This window comes from Arachis ipaensis, chromosome B05, assembly GCF_000816755.2.
Source record: "Arachis ipaensis cultivar K30076 chromosome B05, Araip1.1, whole genome shotgun sequence".
NCBI lineage: Eukaryota > Viridiplantae > Streptophyta > Magnoliopsida > Fabales > Fabaceae > Arachis > Arachis ipaensis.
The window spans coordinates 18,286,962-18,301,342 of NC_029789.2; the positions used below are offsets into that span (position 1 = coordinate 18,286,962).

At 34.3% G+C, this 14,381-nt stretch overlaps 3 protein-coding genes across 3 annotated transcripts in view; 1 reads left to right on the plus strand and 2 right to left on the minus strand.

The window, feature by feature from the left end:
• LOC107641741 (transcription factor MYB74) overlaps positions 1-1,888 on the plus strand; it is a 2,632-nt gene extending 744 nt beyond the window's left edge. The window contains exons 3-4 of the mRNA XM_016345214.2: positions 305-1,039; positions 1,546-1,888. Of these exons, the coding sequence (XP_016200700.1) occupies positions 305-1,039; positions 1,546-1,582 (772 nt within the window). The 3' untranslated portion in view covers positions 1,583-1,888. The remainder of the gene's footprint in view (positions 1-304; positions 1,040-1,545) is intronic.
• On the minus strand, positions 2,803-5,613 carry LOC107643199. The gene is made up of 7 exons (XM_016346778.2): positions 5,358-5,613; positions 5,094-5,195; positions 4,777-4,891; positions 4,512-4,627; positions 3,842-4,030; positions 3,618-3,760; positions 2,803-3,245 (listed from the first exon to the last, which is right to left on the minus strand). Exons 1-7 carry the CDS (start codon positions 5,483-5,485, stop codon positions 3,064-3,066), a joined length of 975 nt encoding a protein of 324 aa, XP_016202264.1. The 5' UTR covers positions 5,486-5,613; the 3' UTR covers positions 2,803-3,063.
• On the minus strand, positions 6,500-10,575 carry LOC107643200 (WEB family protein At3g02930, chloroplastic). Its single transcript, XM_016346779.2, has 3 exons — positions 10,103-10,575; positions 9,183-9,477; positions 6,500-8,895 (listed from the first exon to the last, which is right to left on the minus strand). The coding sequence occupies exons 1-3, from the start codon at positions 10,117-10,119 to the stop codon at positions 6,658-6,660; spliced, it is 2,550 nt and encodes an 849-aa protein (XP_016202265.1). The 5' UTR covers positions 10,120-10,575; the 3' UTR covers positions 6,500-6,657.

A 14,381-nucleotide genomic window follows, 5' to 3' on the forward strand; every position in this document is an offset into this window, starting at 1 on the left:
TTAGAATTTCTTACTTAAACAAGTTATTTAAACGCATGAATCTAATTACATGATTATACAAAATTCTTATTTTTATATCATGAATTTGTTAGAAAATCAATCAAGAGTGAAGTCAACTAATTGAAAAAAAAAATATTACAAAAAAAACAACTTTTATTATTCTAATTTTTTGAATTTTAAAATAAAAAATAAAAAAATGACTTAATTAACTTATATTATAATTAGCTCTCTAAATTTTTTCTTATATTATATAAACTTTATGAATTAATTACATAAATAATGAAGTGATTATTATTGATGATAGGTGGGCAGCAATAGCAAGTCATTTGCCAGGGAGAACAGATAATGAAATAAAGAATTTCTGGAACACACATTTGAAAAAGAAGCTTCTTCAAATGGGATTAGATCCAATGACACACCGTCCAAGAACAGATCACCTTAATCTCCTTACCAATCTGCAACACATTCTTGCTGCTGCTAACATTGTCACCACTTTCACAAACCCTAATCATCAAATCAACACTGCTCTAAGCCTTCAAAACATGCTTCAACCCATGCCTCCTGCACCCTCAAATTTACTCAATAATCTTGGATCATCTTTCTCATCATTATCACTGCCAGATACTCTTCTTTATGAAGGTTTAGGGTTGAATGTAAATGACCATTCTACCCTTCATAACATTATTTATAATGCTTCAAATTCAGCTGCTTCTTCCTCTCAGAATCAGTTCCAAAACTTTGATCAACAACAGATGATGATGACGATGATGAATGGTAGCAGAAACAATAATAATAGCAGTAATTGCAGTGAGTCTCAGAATTTTGACGAACAATTTGGTTCAACAAATGCTACTACTACAGTCACACCATCAAGTTCACTTCCAAATCTGGTTTCAGTTTCAGCCTCACCTGAACGTTCTTCTTCTTCTCCAACCAAGAATAATAATAATAATATTATTAACAGTAATTCCACCTTTGAAATTTGGGGAGATTTCATGGATGTGGATCCAAATGATGCGTATTGGAAAGATTTCATTGAGTAAGTTTAGTTTATTTATTTGCTTTAATTTCCCTTCTTTTTATTATATTTTATGTGTCTATTTTTAATTAGGAAAATTATAGAAAGACAATGAAAATACTAAACAATGTGAACAATGGATATATCGGATGTTCATTTCATTATATGTGCGGATGATTATTCTAATATTAAGATTTTGAGTGGGTAATTTGGAAGTATAATGTGTTTTGATTTTATTGGTAGTTGTTCATATTGTTCAAAAAAATTATTAGTTACCTAGTATAACCCAATTAAAAAAATCTCCACTTGCACTTATTGTTCTTATTTTTTTTTAACAACTATGCTACATTGTTATAAGAAGGTTGATAATTAAGTATTGGATAAAATATATATAAATATAGTGATTAATTTGGTAATGAAACAAAAATTTTGTTTCTCTAATTTATCTGATTATTTATTATATAAATTTTATATAGCTAACTTATTTTTCTCTCTTTTTTTTTTTACTTTATCTGTTTATTTTGTAGCCAACAATCTAACCAGCCATGGTCGACAGTCCAATGAAGATCACATAATTTGATGTTTATAATATATATCAAGGCAATAATAATGGGATTGTATCATTGTTCTGTAGGATCAACATATTGTTTCATTTAGGTATATTATATATGTTTCATATGTATTATTATTTGACCATGGATATAATTTTTTTTTCTCTTCTATCTTTTCATTCACATTTTATAGGAACTTCCATTGTATAATGATACGGACTTGTACGCCATGTAGATTATTATAATTAATGATTTACAGACTTTAGGCCCTATGATGTAATCATTTATCTATTTTTTAATATAAAATACAGTAATTATATTTACCTGTTTCACTTTTTATGTGCCTGAGAAAAAAGAGGTAGAGAAAATAAATAGATTAATTAGTTAAATAGAATGAAGACTTAAGTTGAAACTTGAAGAACGGGCAAAAGTGAGTGAATATATCAAACGATTAGTTTTATAGAGACTATGACACGAAATGGAAAGTATGAATACAACTGAAAATGACACATTCATATATGTTGTGACCTGTGAAGTAAAAACAGGTTCTAATAAAGAAACAAAGGGGACAAAACCAAAGTCTAACTACTCATACTATTAAATGATGGGAACACTGCCTAATAAAATATTTTGTTTATGCAACAAAATTTCTCCTTCACATTAATTAGGAAGCAACATAGAAAATCTAATCTATTTAATGATATAATTTACTCAAAAGGTGAAGTGGGTATGATCTTTCTTCTATACCGTGTTCATGATAATCAACATTTTTTTATAAAACAAAGTCAATAGTTTTTGTTATTAGTTAGGTACGACTCTTGCTATTGATTTCGACCCAGTAGAGAAGGCAAAAAACCGATCAGGAAAATAATAATGGTAAGTGTATATAAAAAAATTAACTATCTACCAAATAGTCCTAACATATAAAATACATATTTGACATCTCATAAGAAAAATATTATACTAATATAAACAAATTTGATTATTTATATATTACAGATTTATTATTCTATTACAACAAATTTGATTATTCTGATAGCTGATTATTTGATGACTGATTTTTAATATATATAAAATATTTTTAGAAAAAATAAAACTAATAAGATGTAATATTTGTACTAGTGTGACTAGAAGAACCAAAAGATTAGTTCCGTTCATAATAGCCAAACGTTCTTATTTGACTTCTTTGTTTCTTCGAACAAAGGAGATATCTTCAACCAGACGAAGTAGGGATTAGTTAGCAAATGAAACTGTTGATTTCATTAATATACACAGTAACACGTATTATGTATAAGAAACAAACGTTTGAACGCCAGATATTTTCTAAGGCATTGTATCATGCATGTGACCATAATTAAGTTATTAAATCCATTCCATGCAAAGTTTAAAGTATAATATACATGTATCCATCCCATCCATTCAGCAAAAAGAGAAAGAGAGAGATTGGCGGATGCCATCAGCAAAAAGCACAACCTTTCTCCGACCGGGGCGAAGTCATGCGCTAAGAGTCAGAGAGATCACTGATGAGAGCTTAAACTTTCGGACTTTCGAAGAATTTTCAAGCTGGAAGATGATCTCAGTGCTTGATCTTACAGTCACTTCTTTCCACTCTGCTTCTGATGCCCCTTCAGTTCTATAGTCGCGCAATGCATACAACACTTGGAGCCTAGAAGGAGCTGCAAATCAAAGCAACTGCAAATTATAACAATGAAACTAAAGAAAGCTTTGCCTCCCTCCACTAAAGACAGGTAGCTACCAGTTGAGACCATGATATAAATGAAATTCAACGTTGGAATAAGAATAACATAAGCATTAATAAACAGTGATATAGCCTCCTTATGGTATCTATAGATAATCTATTAGTTCAACTGGTGCATAAGAGTCAATGTTAGAATATGTAGGAAAGTCAATCTTATCCTCTCTCAGAAATTTTACACCCCAATTCTTGATTTTAATTCATAAACTCTGTAAGAGAGAGGAACTGTTTACACAGCTAAAGATCATTGGAAAGCAAAAGAATAGTTTATAATTTATTTCGAAAAGATTACCTAGTCCAAACATGCTTGTCTTTTGGACTGTAATACGCTCAACTTTAGATCTTCTAATCTGACTCAAAGCCTGAAGATCTTCTTGCTTGCCCTTAAATTCGAGGAACTCACCCAACACGTACTTATTGGCCTTCAGTTCCAACCTGCAGGCCAAGCAATTTATTTTATTAGTAAAGAAGTCTGATTTGGAAGCATTAAATGATGCCAAATAAATGAGAACTAACCTGTCCCATATTGGAGCTGTGCTAAGGACAAAATTTAGATTCTGTTGAATAGATTCTTGCATATCCTTCTTCCCAGCACGAAAGGGATTCTTTACCCAACCGGAAAACATATTCTTTGGTCCAGGCTTCATTTGTACCCATTCATCATGGGTAACTACTTCAGATGGCAAACTACTTGCTGCAATGGTACTGCAAATACAAATGAAGAAACACAAAATACATCAACAGGAAAGTTAAAATAATAGAGAGAAAGAACAATTTATCACGAGCAACTTACATGACATTACAACAAACAAAAACTTCTAAGAAATAAAGCCAAAATAGATCAAAATGCAATTTATCATCATCCTGTATGTTAACTGTTATCACTTAATCTTCTTCTAGCTCCTTATTATCATGTTTATCATTATCTAATACCGCAGCCTCATCATTTAGAAATTAGAAGCAAAAATAACAGACTCCAAATATTCCATTCCACCACATCAAGCTTCACAATAGTAAACTTGGGTCTTTGGTTTTTACAAGCATCAACTTTTCTTCTCTTCTACATGATTTGAAGTTTTTCATTTTATCTTTTTTACCCACAGGTCAGAAAATGTGACCCTTTGAAAATATTAGAAGAGATTTAACACAGCTCATAGGAACAATTATACAAGTTTCAAAATCATACCATAATTTAGGGTTAGGAAGTACAACTTTACAAGATATGTATCCTTCAGGTAAAGCTACTCCTCTTTGCTCAAGATATGATTCAAGGATAGAAGCTTGCTTTCTTGCTTCTGCCACCTACATAGTTCAGGAAACAGAAAGCAATCAAGCCATGTCAGTTTCCTGTTCATACTAATTAATAACCATCTGATATTAGTTTCTGATTCAAGCCACCCTATGAACCAGCATTGTAGCAACAAAGACATTTAAGAGATGCAGTTCCTCACAGGATTAGGGTGACGCTCTACTTTATGGCTGCTTGTTTTTTCACAGGCCCAAGTACCATCCCCATTAACTGTTAAAATCCCTGAGTAGTTCTTCACGGATATCACAACTACCTCCCTGAAATATCAGAAACAGAGACATTTAAGGAATGAAATCATATAACTGATTATTTGAAACTTCAGCAAGTAAATGCAGAAAGAAGTAATAAATAGGGTCACGAGTATGCCATTTTCTCCATTAATCAAACAAGAACAGTGACACTGTCAGAGCGAACAAACAATTGAATTGACAAGAAATGAAAATCAAAAAAGGAAAGTACTCTTTTTTGACAAGAACGATGTCAATGCTCTGTCTGGAACTAGTATCAGCATCTGGAATTCGAAGACCAACATAAACATTTCCTCCGTAAAGCTTTTGAACCCTGAAATGCGAAACATTAAAGTCACGTGGAATTCTTCGACCAGCTAGAAAATTAAGTGTACTGAGATTGAAAACCTCATAAAAAATTGAAATTTCTCAAAATTTGAGGAAATTCGTGCCCTAGATTGAAAAAAAAATACGAAAGAGAAGTAAGAAAAGGGACCTATCGGCGACGGAGAAAAGAGCAGAAGAGTGATCAGATCCTTCAACGTCCAAAATGTCGTCGTCGTAGAAGAATCGTTTGATCAATTTGTAGAATACCAATCCGCAGATAATCGCTGCCCACATCATCGATAAATTCGTCTGCCAAAGCCAAATAGATTCAGTTGTGTGCCCAAAAAATCACTGTTCAACTTCAACTAAGTATTAAGGTTTCAGCTGGCTACTATTATCACTCTATCATTCTCTGCCTTCACTGCTAAGCAAACATTGAACAAGTAATCAAATTCAAATATATGAATAAAATCTCAAATTTTGATATGAGAAACTCTTGGTACTAGTAATTTTTACTTTTTTTTTCAGTATTTTTAATCATTATTTAATTAATATAAATATTAAATTATTTTTAATAAATAAATTTTATTAATTTATATATATAAATTCTAAAAAATATGATGTATATTGTATTTATTTATGTAAACAAAATTTTGATAAATATAGGTGTAAACTATATTTTTTTTGTGTGTAAAATTTTTGTAAATATAGATAAAAATATTGTTAGTCAAATATTGACAAAAAATAATAATATTTATTGGTGATATAGTATTGTTCTTTGAATATTTTAATAGGATAACAATTTTTTTTTTCTTTCTAAAGCCCTTGAAAATTAATTTCATTGGATAGGTGAATCTCTTTATCGTTTTGAAAGGGAATAATTTACTTTAGAGTAATATTTTAATAAAATTTATTTGTCTAATATGAATATTAAAAATTTGATTGCCAATGACAAAAAGACCAATTTATTGGACAATAATAATTTTTCAAGACTTTTAAATAATAAAATTTTGTTAAAAACTAAATACCCTGTCTAAAATTTTCGAGGAAGAATTTGAATGTTTTCGAAAATATACTTATATGCTCGTAAATAGTTAAATATTTATTCATTTATTTATTTACTTATTTTGAAGCTACTCTATAAGGTAGTGTTATAATAGGAAAATTGTAGGAAATGGGATTGCCAATTCACTTATCAATTCTGTTTTCTAGTTGCAATTGCTTATCGCCTCACTCAGTTTGTCAGTTTATTTTTGGTGTGCACACTTGTGTTAATGATAACTTGCTGCCAACCCCAGAAAGAAAAAGAAGAAAAGAAATAAAATGTGATCAGATAAGAAAAATCCTAAACAATATTACAAGCAGATATGATCATCATCATAAAACCATAAATAGGTGCAGCAAACAATTTGATGTTCAATATGTAACTGCCAAAGTGGAGTATTAACAAAATGTGTTGTTTGTTTGTTCTATTTGCTACCACTCTTTTTCTTGAACAGGCTTCCAAGCTTGCCAAGTGGTGATCTCTTCTTCTTCTTGAATTGTTGTTCCTTTGATGGTGAGCTTTCGTTTTGGCTTTCACCATCACTCTTGTTCTCTACAGCGGTGGCAGCATTGACTCCAATGTTCTTTGAGTCAACAACTTCCTCTCCAAAGGAATCAAAGGGTTCAGGATCTTGTTCTTTCCCTGATGATAACTCCTTTTTCTCAATCTGGCAGCTCTCCCACATTTTGAATTCAACTTTTACTGAATCATCTTTTCCTTGCTTCACTTCTCCATTCACATTCTCTGGTTTCGGAGATTCAGACTTGTTTTCTTTCGATACATCATCTCCTCCATGTCCATGTCCATGTCCGTTCTCCTCGGAGAATTCGACTACTTTAGGGAGCAAATCGTAGTCCTTCTCGCTCTCTGAAAGATCTTCATTATCCTTGCTGTCTTTTCTAATTGTAGCTTCTTCAAGCAGCTTAGATAACTCCTGCACCTTCTGAATAGATTCGAGTTCCCTTGCTCGGAGTTCTTCGTTTTCCTGGAAAACATTCTGAAACTCATTCTCTTTATCCAACAAACTCTCCTTCAATTTCATGCTATCCGCCTGCGCTTCTTTCAGTGATTCTTGCAGGTGGATCACCTCAGCCTCCACTTCTTTTAGATTTTCCTTCAGTTGAGCTTCTTCCTCCATCTTAGCACTAGATTCTTCCTCAGTTTCTTTAAGCAAATGAAGCAACCTATCTATTTCTTTTCCCAGAGACGTGTTCTCTTCTTTGGTTTGCTTTAAGCAGTTGCTTAGATGATTTTCCCTCTCCTCCCACTCTGTCTTGGAGCTCTCATTGTCCTCCTTCAAATTCTCGATTCTAAATGTAAGATCATCAATCTCACGCCGTGCATCATCGAGCATGGACTCGTATTTTTCATTCGTAGCCTTTAAAACGGCTTTTAAATCTTCAACCTGCAACCCATAGCTTTCATGTTCAGCTTGGTTGGCTAAAAGCTTTTCTTTCGCATCTCTAGCTTCTGCAGTTACCTCATGTAATGCAGAAGCCAAGCTTTCCATTGCCATTTTGCTCTTCTCTTCTTCATCTCTACATATCTCCAATTCATTGATGAGTTTGTTTTTCTCTTCTAATAGGATTTGCACACTTGACTCTGCAAGCTTCTCCTTGCTCAATGCCTGGGCTTTCTCTTCCTCAACAGTTTTGAGTTCAGATTCAAGAGACTTGACCTTCTTTGACATTTCATGGATTTCCTCCTTAGCCACAAGAAGGCACTGCTCTGAGTCCTCAAGATCTCCTTTTTGTCTCCCGATAGTCATTTCCAACAACGCTACCTTCTCTTTGATAATATTGATTTCAGATTCGGCATCATTCAACAAATCATTGTTTCCTTCAAGCTGTTTTGTCATGGAGTCCAAAGATGCCGATGCAGATCTCTCCAATTTATTTGCTTCTTCAACTCTCATTTCTAGTTCCTCAACCTTATTTTTCCACTCTTCAAGCATACTATGTGCATAAGATTCAGCCATCTTTGCAGCTTCAAGCTCCACATTAAGCTGTTCAATATAATTCTCTTTCTCCGTCAACTTCTCATTGTAACCTTTGGCCTCCATTTCAATTTTTTCTTTGAGAACCTCTATCTCTGTTTTTAGCTTCAAAACAATCTGGTTTTCACTAGCCTCGGTTTCCAGCTTCGAATCTAGCAAGGCTTTCAAATACCTCAGTTCGGCTGAAAGATTATCTGCTTTCTCTGCTTGAACCTCAGCAAGTTTTGTTGCCTCATCAGCATGAATCAGTGCCTGGTTCTTTGCATCACAAGTCATGGCGAGTTCTTGCTTAACCCGCTGAAGCTCCTGAGTGGTGGAGAGAAGAGAAGCCACATCCACGGCATGCTGGCTCCTCACATTTTCAAGCTCTTTCTTCCATTCTTCTTCCTTCTTCTGGACAGCTTCAATTCCAGCCTGTTCCAACTCAATAGCTCGGAACTTCTCAATCTCACAATCCTCCTCAACCTGCTTTTGAGCCACCAATGCTTCTCTGAGTTTCTCATTTGCTTCCTCGGCCAGCTTCTGGGCTTCTTTCAACTGATCAAGTGCTTTTGCCTTCTCTTTCTCAGCCTGAACCAGCAGATCCTTTGCTTTCTTTAGTTCTTCTTGAGCAAGATTCAACTGGGTCTGCAACTCTGAACCCTTAGCAGCTCGTGGTTGTGGTTTCTGAAAAATCAAACAACATAATAAGCATATTTTTAAGTACAGAATCAAATTCAAATAAGGACTTAAGATATATATTTTTCCATTTTATCAACTACCACAAGATCTTCAGCAATTCACTAGCAAATACCAGGCTAATAATGTTTACTTATTAGTTATTACACTACTGTAGAGAAATCAAACATTCAAAGACTTCAAGTTCAAATGCTTCATCTTAAAACAGAATCTAGGAAAATCGCGCCTAAACATTAAATCAAACATGACCCATCTCAACATTTGAGATGACTTACATCAGGTGGAGTGGTGACCGGCCTTGGTGATTTTCGCTCAACATTGGGCTTCAAATTCACAGTTCGCGGTGATCTTTCTGCAGAAAGGCGCGAAGCTTGCAGAGGCGATGGTGATTCAGCTTCTGACTTGGGAACTCCCTTGCTGAGTTTGCTCACTCTTGGAGTTGCAGGGGATGCTTTATTGGAAGTGGCTGAAGCAGCTTTGCCGGGAGTGGTGGATGGTGCTTTCTTGGGAGTGGCTGATGCTGCTTTCTTGGGAGTAGCCGGTGTTCCTTTGTTGGGAGTTTCAGATAAACTAGATCCAAAAATTTCAATCATAATGTCAATACACATCAATACTGCATTACATGACATAAAACACCAGAAGCTATAAATAACAGAATCAAACAGCTGCGAAAATCATATAGTATGGATCTAAGGCCAAATTCAGCATCTGAAAACAATGCCAAACCAAACTCACTACAAACAGAAACACCCAGCATGAGAAATGAAATGGGGTTTAGTAATTCAGTAATTGTGAACCAAAAGCGAAGATTTTTGAGTTGAGATTAGGAGATGGTGATGAAATTATTGCTTTAAGAAAAGCATGAGGTGTATAAGAATTCAGAACTCAAGACGAAATAATAAAACCAAACAAAAAAAAAAAAACAAAAGAAGAAAACAAAGTGAAACCCATATGCAAATTTCACGTCGAAACTACACAGAAAGCCAAAAAAGCACATAAAATTCAAACACATAATGCAGCGGGGATTAAACACAGGTTTAAAGGTGAAAACTTTAGGTCGAAAAAACGTTCCACAATGAACAACAGATCAAACAAAAAAGACCATATAAAAAAATGAAGCTTTTCACAGAAGAAGCCAGAAACCAGATCTTCAAACAATGGAAATGAAACCCAGAAACAACAGAACTTGAGTTACCTGGATTTTGAAGCCATTGTGATAGAAATGTAGCTACCTAACAAAAGCAGATATTGGAATGGGTTGCGTTTGGTGTAACTCTTAACGTGTCAGTTTCAGGGTTAAGAATGTTGGACTTCCTACCAACATTGTAAGAAAAAAGTAGAAATTGAAGAACAAAATCATAAGAATGGGATCAGTTTACAGAAAAGACGGTTCCTTTCATTTCCAAGAGTTTCTGGGATTAAATAATTATTTTTTGGAAGAAAGATAATGATGATGAGGATGAATGAGATGACAAAAACAGAAAAACCGGCAAGCAGGAGTTTACAGAGCATAAAAACTGAACCAAATAATTTGAGTTTGAGTTGGTTTCCAAATTTGCGATAAAAATATTTTCCTTCAGTTTTTCAGTTTCTCTCTCCTAAGCCTTAACCCATTTCTGATTTCTTTTCTCTCCCTCTTTCTTGGCAGTGGTTTTGCTTCTGACTTTGATTCTGAGCGTAGATATCTTTACTTCAGCTCCAAGAGACTGAAATGACAAAAGTAACCCTCATCGTGCATTTTTAAGTAAACACCATTTTCACCATAAAAAGTTAGATAAGGATAACATCATATTAATTTCTACAACATGTGCAACAAAAATTAACTATTAAATTAATTATTTATATAAAATAAAAAATATTATATACTACATAATTTTTCTAAATGAAGAAATGTTACATGCATGTCTTGATTGATATTTATATATAAATCGAATTTATTACATTCGATTTAGTCATTTTAGGAATAAATAGAATCAATAAAATTTAAATTAGTAGGTATATATATAAATTGACTTAATAAGATTTAATTTAGTATGGTTTGAAATTTAAAATGAGTTATTCATAGTAAATCGAAATAAGGAGCTTCGATTTAGACCCATGGTAAATCAAATTATACCCCTGGTAAATTGAATTGATTGAATTCGATTTATAAGTAACGTACACTAGTGGTAAATCGAATGCAATAGATTTGATTTAGTATATATATACACTTATATATACAATTTAAATTCACTTGGTTCGAATTACATTTTATTATCTCTCCTCCCCCCAAAATGCACCATCCAGAGAAAAGTTAGGAAAGAAACCCACAATATTCAAACTGAAAAAATAGAAGACAACCCGAATCGTATCTATCGGTTAGGCGGAGTTATCCATATTGCTGGTAGCATCCATGAAGAGGTTAGTGAATGAAATTTATTTTCTTTAAGATATACCAGAATTGTTAGTGATATTAAGTCGCTTAGAATTTGATTATACGCATTATTAGAATTTTTAAACTACAAATGGTAGTTAGAGTAGTAATTTAGTAGTTTGTTAAAATTTTAAAACTATAAATGCAAGTTAGAGAAGTGATAAATAACTGTTAATTAGAATAGTGATTAGAGATTCTGTTATAATTTATAAATTTTAAATATTAGAAGTTTAACTAGGTTAGAAGTTTTGTTAGAGTTTAATTTAATTTAAGTTAAGTTTTAAATGTTAGATTAACTAGACAGTAGAAGTTTAGTAAGAATTTAATTTAATTTAATTTATTTAAATTTAATTAAATTCTTAAATGTTAGATTAACTAGGTGCTAGAAGTTTAGTTAGAATTTAATCTAAAAGTACCCACAATCGCATGTCTGATCTCTCAATAAGACTCTATAAGTACCAAGTGAGAAGTTATTTATCGGAGTAGTCTCGGCCACATTAAACTCCGAATTATTCCTATTGTACAAGGTCACCGTGAATCACCTTGATGCCTTCAAATTTGCCTCTATTGCCTTCACCAGTGGCTGACTAAATTGCTGGCATGTCCCCAACTGTGCCTCAGCCTCTCTTCCCTTACAAACAAAGAGCTCCGCTAATCTCCCATGAGTAAACTTCACCAAGAAACAAACTGGAAGGTTCCTGACACCCTTGAGTACCGAATTAACAAACTCGGATATATTTGTCGTCATATGGCCAAATCTACGACCCTCGTCCCGATGTTGAGTCCACTTATCATACTCCATCCTGTTGGCCCAGTCATACATGGCTGGGTCTTTATTTCGAAGAATGTCAAACCAATAATCAAACTCTGCCTCAGTCTTCGTGTAAGCAGTGTTGACTAGAAATCTCCTTACATCATTTTCCTTGAAACTCCGCGCGAAATTCACTGGAACATGCCTAACACAAAATGCACCATAAGCAGTAGGCGGAAGCCATCCACCATCAGGAGCCTCCAAGGTGGCCTTGATTCCATTATACCTATATGATATCACGAGAATGCCAGGCTAAGGAGTCACGTGCTGCCGTAGGTGAGACAAGAAAAACAACCATGACTCTGTATTTTCACTTTCCACTAGGGCAAAAGCAATAGGAACGATATTAGAATTTTCATCCTGAGCAATCGCAACCAGCAATGTTCCCCGATATTTGTCGTACAAGTGGGTCCCATCAATACTTACCAATGGCTTACAATACTTGAATGCCTCAATCCACAGTGGGAACGACCAAAAAGGTTGGTGGAGAAATGCTGATGACTCGTCAACTTGGCCTCCAAATCGCACAGGACTCGTCTTCAGTTCTACAATACTACTTGGCATCGTTATCTGCACCTAGTATCCATCTTGGCAACTCATTATAGGCCTCATCTCAATCCGCATAAATCTATGCAATGGCCTTCTACTTAGCCAACCAAATCTTCCTGTACATAGGTCTAAACCCAAAATGTGCCTTCGTCGCATTCTGTAGTACCTTGATGGACACAACTGCATCAGCTTTGATTATAGAAAGGATGAAAGCAAATATCACATGATAATCAAGCTTCCTGTGCCCACTAGATATTGACGTGGCTAGACATGTATGAAGTTTGTTATACCATCTGACCTTCCAAATATCCTTCTGCTGTCGAAGAGTGATTAGAATCAACCATTTGCAACTATTTCTAAACTCCTTACACTTTTTGTAGTACTTGGCATGATCCGATTCCAACACGTTGTACTCAACCCACGACGGATGCTATAAGTCTTCACACATAAGATGACTTTCTCTTTATTCTAAAACTGCTGACCAACTTGGAACTTAGCTAGACCTATGGTCTCCTGTGAATCTTTGGCCCCGAAATCGGATTCTACATCCGCAAACCCCCTACTGTCTCATGGCCTCTAAGTCTAGAGTTGAAAAGTGCGGGGGTACTGCCGAGTTTCCGAGCTCGATGCTCCACTAGCCCCAACAGGAATACTCCTCCCTATATCGTCATCACTATCATCATCAATCATGGCGGGCTCCACATCATCGTCATCCTGTAGTACATCTTCCACGGCATCTGGTTCTCCAACCTCTCCAAAAACCGGGATCATAACAGGAGTATTCCTGTTATCACCTATTTCTACAATCTCATCGCGGTGTAGATCAGTTGCGAAAGACAGAGATGCCACGAAATCTCTCGCAGATGCCATTACAAATAGAGATAAAGACGCAATAACAGGGGTTGAACTAGATTGATGATTCCGGTTCGATCCTCCTAAACTGGAGACCACATCTCCAAGTTTGACCAATAGTTCATGGGTTCTCACCTCAGGAAATTGGCGACAACAGTGAAATAAAACTTGCAAATCGTCGTCACTGTCTATCACAAACGAGTCGTACTTCATCCCATCGTGACCAACAGAAAATCGAAATTCTATAAAATAACTTCTCTACCCGTTTCACTCCATGCAATCCCAATTTCTGGAGTATGGTATTCTGAAAATCAATAAAGCTCGTAGAAGGTCTGATAAGACACTCAACGGATCCTTATCAGTAAATTTTATTCCCTCTAGCGTTTTTTTCTTAATCGTCCCTCTATAGTACACTAGAATTAAAAAACTACCATCACTAGCCCTTGTGAAATCCACTCTATTGAACACTACACATTCTGATCCTATTTATATAGCACATACTCCTTAGTGAATCGAATTAAATGAATTCGATTTAATGAAATTGATGTCTATACTTGTAAATCGAATCAATTATATTCGATTTACCATGCTCTATCAATTGCTGTAAATTGAAACAAGTTCGTTCGATTTAATATACATAACGGGCCTCCTTAGTAAATCGAATCATATTGCTTTGATTTATATGAATCCAAAGTAAACTGAATTATATCACTTTGATTTATATGAATCCAGAATAAATCTAATTATATTGCTTCGATTTTACATAGTTTTAGAATTTTCACGTTAGTTCTTTGCATTTAGGACATTCATATAAAATTAAAATCCTAATAGTTTATTTATAGGATTTGA

Coding starts and splice junctions, on each gene's coding strand:
- LOC107643199 (XM_016346778.2), bottom strand. CDS start 5,485: ATGATGTGGGCAGCGATTATCTGCGGATTGGTATTCTACAAATTGATC. Junction 4,628..4,776: donor TAGAGCGTCACCCTAATCCT/GTGAGGAACTGC, acceptor TGAACTATGTAG/GTGGCAGAAGCAAGAAAGCA. Junction 3,246..3,617: donor GACAAGCATGTTTGGACTAG/GTAATCTTTTCG, acceptor TTTGATTTGCAG/CTCCTTCTAGGCTCCAAGTG.
- LOC107643200 (XM_016346779.2), bottom strand. Junction 8,896..9,182: donor CGGTCACCACTCCACCTGAT/GTAAGTCATCTC, acceptor TTGATTTTTCAG/AAACCACAACCACGAGCTGC.